This window comes from Zeugodacus cucurbitae, chromosome 3 (assembly GCF_028554725.1).
Source record: "Zeugodacus cucurbitae isolate PBARC_wt_2022May chromosome 3, idZeuCucr1.2, whole genome shotgun sequence".
NCBI classification, from domain to species: domain Eukaryota; kingdom Metazoa; phylum Arthropoda; class Insecta; order Diptera; family Tephritidae; genus Zeugodacus; species Zeugodacus cucurbitae.
In genome coordinates, this window is record NC_071668.1 from 76,368,671 (window position 1) to 76,385,107 (window position 16,437).

The following is a 16,437-nucleotide window of genomic DNA, read 5'->3' on the forward strand; positions in this document are numbered from 1 at the left end:
TGTTTAAGATCGGTGCTTTGAATGATACTAAAAAATAAGTTTGTTTCGAAAATATTTTTCCACGAGTTGGATCTAGACGCCATCCACTAAGGCAATAACTTCATAAGAGTTCAATCGATGACTCACTCTCTTTGATTAGATAATCTTTTTATACCCTAATTGAAATGTTTGTAATTCTCAGATAGTTTATGGAACATATTTCGAAAACTTTCAGGTTTTGAATAACTTTCGTGGTAGGTTCCGGTCTCTCTGACTATATTTGATTCAATAGGATTGTACTCAGATTAAATAAAAAAAAATATATTTTCGTTTATCCGAGCAAAACGACTACATTTTCTTGACTCGTCTAGTGAGTCTCTATGGTGCAATGGGTAACAAGGCTCGATTAAGTTAAGAAATACCCAAAGGAAATAACCAGCTAAACGGTTCAACGTCAATTACATACATACCTCGATAGGCAAAGGAAAGCCTCCAAATGTACTTCTATTATCGAAAAGCTTTCTAGAAAATCGTGAGGATACTCAAAATTTCATTACAGAATTATTGAGATTTACATTTGAGATCTACATGATAATATAGACATTAAAGGGATAGCTTTGAGGTCAAAACATTAATACTATCAAGTATTTCTGTTCATAGATCAGCCCTTAACCATAAACTAGTCTCGTCTAGAACGATCAGATCTGATATTTTATCAACGACAGGACCTTTGTGAAGTGAAGATATGCAAAAACTCATGATTTTGTTGCTAACATCATACTGCTGACCTATGTAACTTCACTACTTCATTTCTAGAACTAACCTCACTTTTTTATGTTTTCTTCGTACCATCTTTTCTGTGTTTATATAAACCAACGAACTAATAAAAATAAGATTTAACAACAAAAGTTAGTGTTCATGCATTTTAATTCAACTAATTAAACAACTAAATTGTTAATAAATTACAACAACAAGAAAGTAATGCGGATTTTTGAAATTAGTAAAACAAAATTATAGGAAAAATTATAGCAAGATTAACTGCTTACCTCTTCAACTAAAAACGGCTTATTTACAAATTTCTCATCTCATCTCCTCTCACTTTTCTCCTCTTCATTCAACCAATTTCAATTAAATGAATCAACTCAAAATCAAAGAATTTACAAGTAGCTAAATGAGAAAATGCAACAACAATAATAATATTGAGATATACGAGTATAAAATACAAAAAGTTGTGGTGCTAGGTTGTTTTAACGGTTGTTTGCTTGGTTGGTGGTTGTGGTGTTTCCAGGTTTTTTCGAGTTTTACTTTGTTGCGTACTAAATTGTTGTTGTTGCAGCTTTTGGTGAAACAAATAATAAATAGTTTGTGTGCACACAAAGATTTCTAGAACCAATACACACAAAAGAGTGCTGACTGGGGCGTGGGCTCACTAAACAACAACACTAAATACATACAAAACACGTTTGTGTACGTCTAATGGATGGACACACACACACACATAACATAACGGCACATTTAACGCTAGCTGTCACAACACTACTTCCGAATTGTATCATTGTTGTTGTGCTTTTCTATCTCTATTTGTGTGTGCCTTGGTGTGTGTGTGTGTGTGTGTGCGAACGTCGTTGTTGTGCTCTCTCTTCTCTCTAGCTCTCTAGCAATGCGCCTACCTCGAATTAGGACTCGCCGATCTGCTGCGCTGTTGTTGTTGTTGCTGCTGTTGCGTTTGATCATTGACATAATGCACAATCGCCGATGTGACCTCCTTGATGGAGCTTTGGATTTCCGGTGTGACCGGTTGCAGTTTGCTGCCATTGTCACCGTTCGCCGTGACGCCGGCGCTCCTTTGTGTGGGCGATGTGCGTTGTTGTTGCGCGAGTAACGACGAGGCCAAGCTGCAAAGAAAGCGAGTATACAAATTAAAATCTGATAGATAAAGGAAGCTCACTGAGAGAGCGCTTACCGTTCATGTGGGGTGCGCTGTGACAGTTTCTCCTGACTGCGCCAACCCAAATATGGCTGCCGGTAGGAACTTCTTATCACACTACTTTGTCCGCTAGCCACCGATATGAAACTGGAGTTGATGGGACCGCCACGTGTGAAGGAGCCGCGCTGCGACACGCTCGGCGATGTTTGTGAAGAATTCAAATGCGATGTGGACCAGCGTGAGAATGCGCCGGCGCCACCACCACCGCTAGCTGTGCCATATGCGCTTGTGCTGGCGGTGCCATGCTGTTGCGCCGCCTGTCCACCGTGATGACTGTGCGCCGAGGGGCTGAGCAGCAATGGACTGCGATCGGAACGTTGTGAGCCCAACGAACTGAGCGATGTGGTCTTCGAGTTGAGTCCCGCCCAACGGCCGGACTCTGTGGTGCGTTTGCGTGTGAAATTGCCCGGTTTGTAGCCGGTCGTATTGCCTTCGGGTGAGCGTGATGTATTCTGATTGTATTGTCGGAACCAGTCTGGTATGTTGAGGCGCTGCAGCGAAGCCTGCACACGCAACTGGTGTTCGCTCAAGGCGGCCGGATTGTGATCGTGCGATTTCTGAAGCTCATTTTCGGGAGGCTGCAATTGGACAGAGAGAGAGATGTTAGTTTGATTGCTTAGACAAAATATAAGGAATCAATAACTATGGACTAAATTCAATTTTGTTTTGTAATCCTATACGTTTTTTTAAGAATATTGGTTCCATTCAACATAATCCTAAGTATAGACAATATTTTAAGTGAAGTCAAACAAAGTGAAGTATCTGAATAAATTGCTTCCCTAAAACAAAAAACCCCTTAACGAAAAACCATTGAGCCCATCCCATTAAGAAAAGAAATATTTTTTAGATGAATCCAAATTTATTGAGTGAAATAAATAATATAATAAATAAAATAATACTGGAGATAGAACTAGATTTACAATCTGGAAGGAATTTTGCGTCGACATTTTTGATCCTCTCAGTTGTAAGACATCTAGGCTACACCCAATTCCTTGTTGACCTCAATCAGTTCCTGTTGCTGTTTCTGTTGCTGATCCAACAATGCGTCCAGTACCTTGTTCATGTGTTTATCGCAACTGGCCAAGCACAGATCGGCATAGCGTGTGAGGAAGTACATGAAGCTCTCCAGCTGCTTCATGCTACAGGCCTTGAAACCGTTTTCGCGTCCAATATTGTCGATGGCATTGATGATGATGCGCAATTTATGCATATAGAGCGGTGACTCCTTCGAGTGCGGTATGACGGCGCCGGCGATGCCCGAGTGATTTGAATAGGTTTTCATGCGTTTCTCCAATGCCGTCAATTTGACCTTCTGGTGCTGTAGTTTCTGTAGCATTTCCGGTATGGATTGCTTGAAATTGGAGTCCAGTGAGTTGTTCAGCTTTTGATCTTCCTCGAAGAGTTTATCCAACGACTCAAAATCGAAATTCATATCGAAGAAATGTTCACACTTTTTGCCATTGTTACCATGTGGTAATATCATGTCGGCGCTATCTACCGAGGCCACATCGAAGTAGTTAGTGCCGGTTGGTGATTCAGTGAGATAACGTAATTCGCTGTTATCAAAGTCGGAACCCATTTCGGAGCAATCCAAATCCGATGTTTTTATAGAGCTGGCATTCGAGTTAGCCGAGTTGTAAACCGAGCTCGGCCAAGCGAAACGACCACGCCCCTCCAAACCATTGTTGTTGCCTTGTAGACCTACCAGCATGCTGTAGCTACTTTCCATTGAAAACTTAGCACAGGTCTCCCAATTCTCAGGCACACTGGAGAACTCGTAGTCATCGACGCCGAAACGTAGTTGCGCCTTTTCGGCAATAGTGTCCTTTATGAAAGCGAACATGCGCTCAATCTTCTCTGGTGCCATATATTTGCCGTTGAAGGGCACAGCGAGATCACCGGTGGAGAACCAATAGTGTGAGCAGCCATTAATGGTGGGCAGACGGTTCGAGATATTTGCTTTGTCACCCATCTTTTGTGTGGAGAATTTATAATCATCGATGCCAAAGTGTAAATCGCGTGTCTCGCAGCTCTTCTGGCTGAATATGTCATACAGCAAGCGTAGACGGTCTGATGGATTGTAGAATACATCCATGCTGATTGTAAAGTCATCGGCGCGTATCCAAAACTTTGATGGTCTCTCCAGCTGTTCGTTGTTTTGACTAACATTCAAATTGAAGGAGTTACCAAAGAAGCTGGTCTCCATTGCGCTAGGCGATTGTGGCGTTTGTGTTTGTGAACGATCAACATGTTCCAAGGGACGATCTTCGGAAATAACTTGCATAGCTATGGAATTACGACGAGAATCATCGGCGGGATTCAAGGAACGACGACGTCCAGCACTAAGTGTACCGATGGGACTAATGGATTGCTGTTGTAGTTGACGTGCTGCATTATTGTTGAATGCTTGATATGACTGATTGCTTGTCATGCCCTTTACCGGTGTCGAAGAAAAGCTGGAGCGATTTTGTTGTAGTGTCTTCTCCAGTTCAGGCGTTAGTTTGATAAAAAGTGGTGAGCCGCCTTTGCTTCTTCTGGGCGTCGGCACAGGTGCTGCACGACGCACCGGACTCTCCATACCATTTGAGCCAGTCTCGAAACCAAGATCAACAAAACTGTCGATCAATTTTTGTAGCGTGTCCTCTGGTTGAGTTATTTCCATGGTTGAATTATTATTTCTAGCACTTTTTGTATCTTCCGTCTTCTCGGGTGTGTCTTGCAGTCTCTTCTCCTCTTGCGCAACCAGTGTTGGTGAGGATAAGGCCAACTGGCGCATGCTACGTTTGCGTATAATCTCGGGATCACTTTCTGTTAAAGGTGATGGATCGCTTTCTGTGTATGCCGAGGGTGTGGACATAGCAGTGAGCGTATAGGCGCTTCTTATCTTCTGTGGTGTATTCAAGTTATTCATGACTGTCACATCATTGTTCATTTCCTTTTCTTGTTGTTGCTCTATATTGAGAGCCTCTTCGGCGGCAGCAGCCATTTCTTTAAGTTCGGTCTTATCGGTTTTATCGAGCTTATCTTCTGCGTGCTTAGCGGGTTGCATCACATTGACATAGACAACTTCCTCTTCAACAACTGGTTTAGCGTGCTCGCCCTCGGAGTCGGTGGACGATGGTATGGGTCGACTCTCGATAATGCAGTTCTCTTTCTTCCAGGTGAGTGTGCGGCGCAACTTCTTCTTGCGCAATGGCTTGATGGGTTTGACAAATTCAAAGTCAGCTGTTTTGTTGGCCGTTAATGCGGTTTGTTCTGGTTGTGACTCATCGCTTGTAATCTGTTGAGTGGTAAAATAGGAAGTTAGTGAATATGAAACATTTTCAAAGTGTGCATTTGTCGTACAAACCTTTGGTAAGCTAGAGAGTCCCGATTCACTTTCCGCTTCGGATTGCTTGTCTGAAGATGTCAATGAAGAGAAATCTTGTTCGTTTGTTTGTTCGAGTTTTGAGTTCTGAGCCTTGGGTGGTTGTGGCGCTGGACGTTTAACTTTTCGTTGCAAACGCTTTGTGGCTTCGGCGTGTATCTCATCGCTGGAGGTGCCTGTCTTGCTGTTCGACAGATCAACTTCGATAACACTTTTATCTACTTTCTTTTCTCTCGTTTCTTTGATTATCTTTAAAGCTTTCTCAGTTTTCTTCGAAACGTAGCTATCACGTCTCATGACACGCGCCTCGACGTTTTCCAACTTGGCGATCGCTTTCTCCAACAACACATGTACTTTAGATTTGGATTTAGTCGAACTCTTTGAGTTATTGGCTTCGTCGCCATTTGCACACAACGAGTCCTCGCTGTTCTCCACCGTTGTAATATCGAAGGTAACACCATTTTTCTCCATGATCCAATTATAGAACAGACGCTCCATGTGCGCATTTTGAAAGATCGCTTTGGGTTGCAGACGTTCGGCTCTGGTGCGTCGTATTTTCTTGGGAGGTCCATAAGCTTCGAAGGACACTGAGGCGCGCATCGATTCACAATTACGTTTCTGTGAACGCTCTATTTGACGCATGTCATGGATGAATTGGAGCTCGCGTGCTTTGCGTGGCAGCATGCGTGGCACTTCACGTTGCTTGGGTGTCAGCTTGTCGGGACTTGGCTTGAGCACAACAGTAAGTGTGCTCACATGTAGCTCCTCAGCCTCCTCGATTTCCTCATATTCAGGCTCACACTCTGCCTGATTTGCTTCATTCGACTCTTCTTCTTGCTCTTGCAAGGATTGTAGTGCAGCGGCGATTGCTGGCGGTGGTGGAGTTAATGAAATGCGTCTATTGGCTGCATCGTATTCCGGTGTCTTTTGTAGCTCTGCCAGTCTTTTCAAAGCCCATGAAGATATCTTTGGTTTCGGCAAATTGAATTTGGCCTCCAACTCACGTGCCAACTCCTTGACTTTGGGTGGCTTCTGTTCCCGCTCGCTGCGCTCCAACTCCTGCTGTACTGTGGCCTCAACGAGGCGTGCATGTACGCTGAACTGTGGATGTTGTTTGGACATATCTTCAATGAATTTGTTATACAACAAAGCTTTGTCCTTCACGGAGAGTTTGCGGAAGACATCCTCGGCGACTAGACAAGCGCTCTCGCTGTCACTCAATGACTGAGCGCTGGTATTTGGTCCGGTTTTGCGTTTGAAACGGGGACTGGGCACTGGACTAGGCAGACTAGTGCGGAAAGATGGCATACGTCGCACTTTGGGTGCTGGTTTCAACAGTCCTACTTTCTTAGCTGGTTTTGGAGCCTGCGTTTGTGTCACATCCAACTGTGTGTAACCCTGTTGGTTGGTGGAGTCGCGACGCATCAGCTGATGGATTTTATTATTGAACATATGCGCCATTTGCTTAACCTTCGATTTACGTGACATTTTTGGCGATTTTGGGCGCTTCGGTAATGTTGGCGTAGGCACTATTGGTGCCGACCGACGTAGTTCTTTCACTTTTTGCGGCTTCTCTTGAGCTTTACGGCTTGGTTCGTTCACTATATTTTGTTCGTATTTTTTACGTAACTGCTGTATGGTACTCTTTTGTGGTGTTGGTTCCGCACGTACTTCACGTACTTTGGGCGAGGCGTGCTCTTGATACGGTGGTGGCGGTGAGCCCATAACTTTGGACATTTGAGTTTGGAAATTTGCCACAGCTGCGGCAACAGTGCCGGCGGAGGGCATTTTGTTGGGTGTATCGCAACGTGATGGACCCGAATCCACATTGACATCCTCATCGAAGTATCTCATGCAATCCTCGATGCTTTGCGACACATCCAGATCGGTTACTTGCCGTGGACGCGTTGAATTCTGGTAGTCTTGTGCCGTTTCATAACGCTCGTCTACAAAGGAGCACTCGAAGATCTCCTCGTAAGTCAATGTAGCCTCAAGTGGTGTTGGATGACTGAGACGACGATGGATTTGCTGCAACTGCTCCTGGCGTTCGATATCTCTCGAAATGGAGAGGCAATTTTGGAAATTCTCATTATTAAACGACGAAGTATTCACTAAAAGCGGTTGTTGCGATGAATCCGCGTTTCCGCTGTTATTCTTTCCGTTTGAGTTGAGCAACATATTGTTCGTTTCGATTACTTTTTCAATTTTATCTAATTCTCGCTGATAAATTAGCACTTCATATGCGTGATCGTCTCGGATGATTTGATCGTTCATACTGAATTACCAAGATGCTGCGCCTTGCCTTTTATATCCTAGTCGCTGGCTCATATATGGCCGCCCAGGACGATCACTGAATTGAGCAAGCGCCATCTACGCAAATGCGTGCGAAAAGGATAGCAAGTCACTCGTGTGCGCGAAAACCCTTCGTCGATGATGCTAAACTGCATACGCGAACTTCTGCGATCTTTAGCGTTAATCCCAAGACGGCTTAAACAAAACGGCGACTTGGTTTCATTGTTTCACTAACGACATAATCCGCGCGCACACTCACAGTTACACATGTCGGCTACCTATCGTGTTGCGCCGCGCCGCTAAGCCGACAGGCGTCAACGAACTAGTGGGTGTGGCAGGTCGTTCGATACCTGCGCACACCTGCTACCCGCGCATTTATTGCAGCGCGCACCGAAAACAATTAAAACACTTTCCGGGAATTTCACTACATTTTCGGTTATGGAAATTTTGCATTTGCACATATTTTGCGCACGAATGCATTTGCATAACCTTGAACATAGGGTCGGGTGAAAAATGTTGGATGTTTAGCGTGAATTTCATGCAAGAACATGTTTGCGAGTTTTTCCATACCCTTTTCAGTGCAATACCCAGGAATTTTCAAAATACTTTGTCCTTCAATTTAGTGAATAATAGGCATACTACTAGTATTATGTAAAATGTTCTTGTTAAGATGCATGTAATACTAAATTTTGTCCGAAAGAATCTGTCATGCATTATATTGGTAAGAACTTTTTTTGGTAATTTTAGGTTAGTTTTTTTTTTATTTTTCCTTAGTAATACTATACATTCTTTACTACTGTTGTCTTCTCATTTATTGTAGTTTATGCCCTGTAGGAAATTAACTGTTGCTATCTAATTTCTTTAACAAATTTGAGTAATCAAAATGTGTTGCTTTCTTATTTTTGCTGTCGAAAAGTACATTCATTTCTTTTAGTTAATAGAATTTTCCTAAAACTTGCTCCCTCGATAATTGAGTGTCAAAAAATAATATTTGTTTATTGTAAACATAATATTAGTAGCGTACTCTTCAACTAATATTATTTGTAGGTTAATCTTCATGAGAAATAATTTACTTCTAAACTTTAATGAAAATAATATGCAATACATGCAAGTATTGAAATCTATGTATAACTTTTGGATCAAACTCTAATTTTTGAAAATATTACGATACATGTACCAGTTTCAAGTCTAATGACCAGACTAAAACACACAAAAGTAGTAGAACACGATCAATGGTGGATCCCGAAAAAATTTTTGGGGGTGTTTTACGTAAAGTTTCATTACTCAACATATTTTTAATATAGCAGTTCCCTCACAAAAATTCAGTTATTTAGGACACGTTTTGTGTATTTTTCCCAAAGTACGAATTTGACGCAAAAAAAGCTCAAGAAATATTTTCTTCTTATGACAGGGTGATCAATAAAGAAACTTTCTTGCGGAGGTGAAAATGTGGAAACAGCGAACTTCATGCAAGCATTTTCGGAATGCTCTCGAAGCTTTAGAAGCAGTGAACAAAACGTCTTTTGGGAATGTTTTCAAGATTTTACGCATATTGGCGTTATTGCCTGTTTCAATAGCATCACCGGAAAGTAGTTTTTCAAGTTTAAAGAGAATTAAAACCTATTTACGAAATACGACAGGTCAAGATAGGCTTAATGGTCTAGCATCAATGAATATTCATAGGGATATTGATCTGTCAGTTGATGAAATACTAGAAGAATTCTTTCAAAAACCAAGGAAAATATAACATGGAATGTGAGATCCCGTGTAATCCTCAATTAATCACTGAACTTCAGCGATATTGCTTGTACAAATGTAGAGAAAGTTCGAATTATATGAATAACAACAAAAATCTTTTAACTTATTATAATTGCTTATAATTTGATGTGATTTTTTTGTGGATCCGCCACTGAAACGACCACTTTGAATTTCAATCAGTTTTCCCTATAGGGCAGTCGTCCACATATCCTTATACTCGTATTCAAGTTCAAATACAAATTTGTGTGATTTAGAGCAATCAACAAGTTGTTGTTGCTGTTATACGACCCCCCGTCAAACATTTTTTGTCATGAGTCAAAGCAAATTTATTTACAGACGAGTACATAAATTTTTAAATATCCTTACGTGTAAGCTAAATTTCGTTACTCATGTGAGTTGGTTAATTCGAAATGTCAACAAATCCCAATGCAATAAAAAGTGACGATAAAAGCTCATGAAGTGAAGAATGATGGGGTTTTAACTACACGGTAGTATTTGTGGGTATTTATGTAATATGAATATAATTGATAGAGCTTTCTACATACATGGAACAAATAGACTTTGTATATGAAGTAGTTAAACGAATGTCAGAAAAACTATTAACATATATTATTCAATGAAATGTCACAATGTATTGACATTATAAATTAAAATATAATATTATTATAAACTATAATATAAACTAAAATCAAACTTTTTCGAATAATTAACTAATTTATTGACAGTTGAAATAATTTCTCTATTTGGTGTAATATCCCCCAAGTATAACCCGTGCTATGTATATATGTCGTAGTAATACTTATGGAATAAATGTATACACCATACCAAATACGGTAATTTGAGGCCAATAAAAGAAGCATAAACTTTGCACTAAAGCCAAAATGGATTTCTGCAAGTTTTGCAATTTACTAAAATTTGGCTAATAAACTTAAATGGCGAACTCATAAACTTGTCACATTTCGTGTTAATTTTATTATATTTTCTTCATGTTTATTTCATTATTTTCCTTCCGTTCCTAAGCTATTAGCGGAATGAAAGGAAATTATTAGAAAATTTGGCAAAATCTGTTATATAATGGTTTACTATAATCGAGGAATATAGGCGGAATTTTACAAGAACTCCAAACGTAATTTTTATATAGGCAAATTAATATTAAGAGCATAAGATGCAAGTAGAATTATATACATATAATTCCATTTATGGCAATGATGAAATTCCTTTCGAAAATATAAATATGTATAATATATATATAAATATATTCTTGTAAATAATATACATATATAATTCATCCATACATATAATAAACATACAAATATGTATATAGACAGATATAGTATTATAAATATATAACATAGTATGCATATGGTCGACAGCCCATAAATGAACTTTAATCTTTTCAGCAAATAATTACTAAATAACAATTAAAATAAATGGCATAAATTTTAACAAGAAAAGATGCATTGTAATCTTGAATAGATCTTCAAAATTCTTCCTTTCTTCTCCGAAATTACTTCGGTTAACAAACAAAGATTTCCCTTCCATAAGCACGAACGTTTGCGAAAATTCTATACATTAGCAAATAGCAAACATTTCCACGAAATCGCAACTTTTGTTTATCTTGCAATAAATGTAGTTATTTCATGAATAACCAGCGAAATATTGTTTACCTATCCGCCTGAGTAATATTCTTTAGAGGACAGTAAACAGTTTTTCCTTCAAGGACGAATTTCATATATTTTTTTTAATTTTTTCTACTTTATCCTACAACCCGAGCGCTAATTTAGCTCTATTTATTTCTATTATTCCTTCATCCTGGAAATTTATGAAATTGTGTTAATAGACTTACTCCTCGCCACCTTTCCCTTGTATATACCTACATATGCCTAAATAAACATATGCTTACTAAATGAGGTTTACATAATGTAATTGAGAGGATTTGGAATAATAAGGATGCTTTTAATATGGATTTAGGAAAATATTAAACCGCTTACTTATATTTAAAAATATGTGTTTAGACGAAAACTCCACATACTCTCTATCTACTTTATTGAAGGTAAATTTGATTTCATGAAGTCCTCAGCATACTCTTATTTAATAAATTTAGAAAATTTCAACAATTTATTCCCTAATTGTTCTCAATTTACCATACAAAGAAATAATTAACTAATTATTCAATTTTATTTGTAGTTAATTAATACTAAATTTGTATACAATTATTCGGAGTGAGAGATGAAAAGTCTCTATTTAGTTAGTTTTATGTTTTTATTTTTCATGTTCCACATGGTTCCACTCCGATCAAAATTCATCATGCCTATTATAGACTAATTAAATGTGATTAAAATTTGAGACTGTTAAATTCCTTACATAATCTAAAAAAGAATCAAACTACTTGTTAGATCACTTTCTAATATAAAATATTGAAGCTAAATTGGGTAAGCAAAGCTGGATTAAGATCATAATTGTCTCCAGCTAATTGATAAATTTGACATAAAATCAGCTATACATTTTCACGAGTTATTTTATAAATAAAACAGTTAGTTACAGAGTTATTTTATAATAAACCCCATCGGTTTGATAATTCAAGAACTCTACTAGCATCTAGTTAGAGAACAGCTATTATTATTTTATAGTTATGAAAGTATGGATGGATCATATTCTACTAGTGCAAAATTATCTTAACAGTGAAAATAATTTAATTTAGCGAATTCGATTTCGATACGAAAAAGATTTTGGATTGAAAATTTTCATGCAATCATTGATTCCGTCGATAAACTGCTTTTACCACAAAGTGAGAAAGTAAAACTGTTTTATCGACCTCTATCGACAAATACTACAAAGGGTCTGTGCTTTTTGCTTTGTTCAATTAAAACTGACCTTTAACTGTTGTGAAATTTATTCCAAAAAATATCTAATTCGCTTGGAACTCTTTGAGAAAATTGTTTCGCTATTTCGAGGGGGCAACTTTATATCGCTTTTAAGCATCTTTAATTTATTTTTGTCTCTTGTCTCTAAAATACCTATTTAAAACATAATTTAGTCCGTCATCAGTAATTATTTACATAAAAACTTCCAAATGGTTTATTACTTTTACATTTCCGCAACGGATAGATTTCGACCAAAATTTTCGATTTTGCGGATTCAATGATTTCGTAATTAGCTACATCTATTAGTCGCGGAATATATTTTTTCGAGTCGGTAAGTGAGTTCAATGTGATCGTACATTTTATTTTCGATACGGATTCAATGATTCCAACGTAAAATTTTTCGATCGAATCGGATTCAATGATTAGGCCCATTGTCTCAATTAGGAAGGCTAAAATTGTTTACAACGCTTTCTTCTCGAAAATGGATCCAGGATACCGAAAGCTTTTCATCAAAAGTGCTTACATCCGTGAGCGCCAAGAATTTATACCAAAAATTAATATAATAAGCTAAAACAAAAATAAAGCAATAATTATCCACAGTCATGCGATTGTGACCGCATATGTACAGTGGGGCCCAACAGTTTTCAAGGTGCGACGCCTTAGACAAGTATAAATGCCAAATGAGAAAGGGCAGACAAAACCGATTAGTAGCAATTAAGGCGAACGACAAAAGCGGTTTCAAAATGGAAGCAAAAAAGGCAGAGAAAATTTAAAGCAAGCTTACAGCAAAAGTGTTTATATGAAAGCCAAAAACAAAGCTGGCCAGGTGCTGGGAAAACTTTCACAATCATAATAAAAAGGCCGCAAAGGCAAACGGGCGATTTAAATAAATTCAGCATATTAAAATGAGATGTAAAGACTAAAGTAAATAAGAAAATGAGGGGCTAAAGCAACAACGTAAAGGCGCTTAACTTGGGAAATGGCATAAATATTTCCACTAAATGAATTTTCAAGTACTCAAACTAAATGCCATTTTTTGTCAGCTAAATAAACAGTTAGCATTGAGCTGGCATCCTCACTCGCTCTTTCGCTCTCTCTGTCATGTGTGCCAAGCAAAGTGGCGCAAAACAATGCGCCAAACACTCACACAGCCACATTTGGCCACTGGAGATGTCAAACTATGGGGGCGGTTGATTTTTCCGGTTGGAGGCTTTTACAATATTCAAGCCCTTTCGCATTGTACACATACATAGACATACATGTATGCGAAGCGCTGTGAAAATGAAAGAAATCTCGACGATCTCGTATCGCATCAAATGAGTTTTCTACTACGTAAAATGGGTCGCTGTCATGTGCTGCCTAGCGTCACGCCAGCCGGGAAACCACTTGGGGGTGGACACGTAGGTGAAGAGGCAGAGGCAGACGCAATAAGCGGCAAATATGCGAATAAGCATTTCATACAAATTTGGGTCACACATGACAACTTTGGCTTGCCATTGAGCTGCTGGTTCCAACGCTGTTGCTGCCGTTGCTGCTGCTGGTGACATGCCCTCTCCTGACGCTTTTTTGAATTGTATGCTCAAGTGCGGGTTGGCAACGAGTTAAGCGACTGTAAATCCCTTTTCCTTGACTGTTATTGTTTCAAATGAGGCTGTGTCGTATATTATTTTTCCTTATTGCTGCTGTGCTGCGATTTCATTTCACATTTCTTTCGCCCATATTTTTACTTTTATTTCATTTGTATTCGATTTGAAGCGCAATTTTTGACCTTTGTTCGATTTAACATTGAACATTCGCTTGGGTGACACTTAATCGACTTGGCAGTTTCAGTTTGCATATGAAAAGGCGTTCAAAAAGTGCTAATATTTATGTGTGCAAGGGGTGTTCAAAAAATAACGGGAATTTAATTTTTTCAAATTTCGCGAGTTAATATCCAATTTTGAAATTAATGTTAATGTACGAATGATTATATATTTTTTTCAAAAAAAATTTCCGTTATTTTTTGAACACATCTTCTATAGCATATATACTTCCAAAATCAAAAGTATTCTTCTGTGAGATTTTGTGCTTTTAAATTCATTTGTTTTTCTCATAATGTTCATATTACAAATTTACCTGATTGTACTGGATCATTATTATCAGTGTTGCATTCGGCTATTTATTACAAGTAATTTTCGCTAATTCTCCGCTTAAGGGTTGACCATTTACATTTTTTTTTTTCGATTCAATTCATTTTACAAGCGCATTGCATTATTTATTTATAAAAAATATTAATTTCTATATACTTCCGGTTGGCACTTTATACACAAGTAGATATTAGAAATAAAGATTGTTTATATTAAAAAATATAATTTAAAGAAAATATTTATTTTTAAATTATAAAAATTCAGTTAATTCTTGATAACGCTTTAGATCGATTTCAAGTTTAGTATCCATTTCATCGCCATAGAAATACAGTTAATCTTAACACCACATGCTAAATCATTTTCCTCGCACTCGCACCGAAATCACGTGCATTATTAATGCATTAAGCAATCAATGTGTGCGCCAAACTCAGCATTCGTCATTGCAAATTACTTCCAATCGACACACATTCATTTTATTTTTATCTATTTCCAGCGCTTAACGTCATTTCTAAGTTTTCATGCCGTCATCAAGCAGTTAGCTGCTCGTTTGTCCACCTACAGCGCCATGGCCACCCCCCCCACACTTGTCTTTTTCTAGAGAAAGCACTGCACATTGTGTTGTGCTTGTTTTACAATTGCATTGTCGTCAGGATAAACGATTTGCGCCAAAGCTATGACCTTTTATGTACTTGAATACTGCTCGCAGAAAGAGTGGGTTTAGAATTCGTATGATTGTTTGAATGGTTCTGTAGGGTGTTGTGGGAGTTGAGTACCAATATTTATTTCTTCATTATTAAGGACAAATACTATTTTGCGATTTACAAAGTGGGATGTAATCATATATTTATGCTTAGATAATTGGATTTCAAATAAGAGGAGGGATACTAGCATATCTTATCTTCTTCGAAAATTCGAAACGGTCTTAAATGAATTCAAAGCTAAATTTTACCCCAGAAACAAATTTTTCTTCGAATATGACATTTGAGGCTATCTTCTTAATATAAATAAGATTTCTGTTTCACTAAAATGGATTATCTATAAATTGCGAAAAAATTTTCGAATCATGTGCCTTAGAAATCGACAACGATAGATAAAACTACTAAAGGCCTAATCTTGGAAATTATTAGATATAATTAATCTTCAAAATTTTTTTAAATTCTTATTTGTGATATAGTGTTCTTGCTGTGCTGATCTAAATCGTTTCGAAATTTCAGTCATATGATTTTGCTATTTCTTAGAAAGTATCTCCTAAAAATCAGTTATGTTTATGTATGTAGAAATTAATTTTTTTAAAATTCTTCGAATAGTATCTTGGAGGGTTTCTATAAATATTGAAAAGCACATATAATCCAACGCACTTAACCTTAGGAATCAGCTCTCACCATAGAACCACGAAATGAAATGGTTCTCTGAGTTTTGAAGGAAGTTCTGCCATCGCTTGTCAGTATAGACTTTATAGGAAGATCTATTGGAAAATCTCAAAAATTATTATAAAATGATTACGAAAGAGAACTCGCAAATCGAAATATCCAATGAGTGCTTAGAGCGTTATACTATCCCATTTATAATGGAATCTATGTGATCTACGGTAGAAAAGGCTTGAGTACAGCAAAGCTGTAACAAGAGACCGACGTAGTTCACAAGTATAACAAGGGACTGTTTTAACGTCACCACGCCGGTGAGTGGATATGTCTATGGAAACTGACACTACAACATAGAAAGTTGCTTATTTGAAAGTCTGGATCTTAATTATATCATCTTGTGCTTCGTCTTAGCTCTGATACTTACAGAGGAATGTGAAAAAGAGTTTTATTATAACTTCGAATAATGATGAGGTAGCTCTTCTACTTATATTAACGAAGTATTAAGGAGAGTGCTTCCCATCAGCTACTCAGGAAATGCTATTCATAATGACTAATCCCATATCGATGGCTGGACAGTCTAACAGTGGAACTCGCCAAACACGCAAGCCACAAATTTGTTTGTCAAATATTGATTCATCTGTTTTTCGACTTCAATTTGCTTTCTTCTTCAATATGTCTGTTGTGTTGTACTTCGCACCGT

At 37.9% G+C, this 16,437-nt stretch overlaps 2 protein-coding genes across 9 annotated transcripts in view; both read right to left on the reverse strand.

The window, feature by feature from the left end:
- The window catches only part of LOC105212094 (serine-rich adhesin for platelets), a 202,764-nt gene that overhangs the window by 28,407 nt on the left and 157,920 nt on the right, over nt 1–16,437 (reverse strand). For 7 of the 8 annotated variants that reach the window (XM_054227864.1, XM_054227867.1, XM_054227865.1 and 4 more), the window contains 2 exons: nt 1,943–2,544; nt 1,650–1,874 (listed from right to left, as the gene is read on the reverse strand). In XM_054227864.1, coding sequence (XP_054083839.1) covers nt 1,650–1,874; nt 1,943–2,544 — 827 coding nt within the window. Of the gene's footprint in view, nt 1–1,649; nt 1,875–1,942; nt 2,545–14,362; nt 14,552–16,437 lie in introns of those variants that run through there. The other variant, XM_029040069.2, reaches the window with a different exon arrangement.
- On the reverse strand, nt 2,513–8,760 carry LOC114803982 (uncharacterized). Its single transcript, XM_029040070.2, has 2 exons — nt 5,316–8,760; nt 2,513–5,246 (listed from the first exon to the last, which is right to left on the reverse strand). Exons 1-2 carry the CDS (start codon nt 7,605–7,607, stop codon nt 2,940–2,942), a joined length of 4,599 nt encoding a protein of 1,532 aa, XP_028895903.1. The 5' UTR covers nt 7,608–8,760; the 3' UTR covers nt 2,513–2,939.

Excerpts from the sequence above, each read along its gene's own strand:
- LOC114803982 (XM_029040070.2), bottom strand. The coding sequence starts at position 7,607 with ATGAACGATCAAATCATCCGAGACGATCACGCATATGAAGTGCTAATT. Across the intron at positions 5,247-5,315 it reads GACTCTCTAGCTTACCAAAG|ATTACAAGCGATGAGTCACA; the intron begins GTTTGTACGACA and ends ACCACTCAACAG.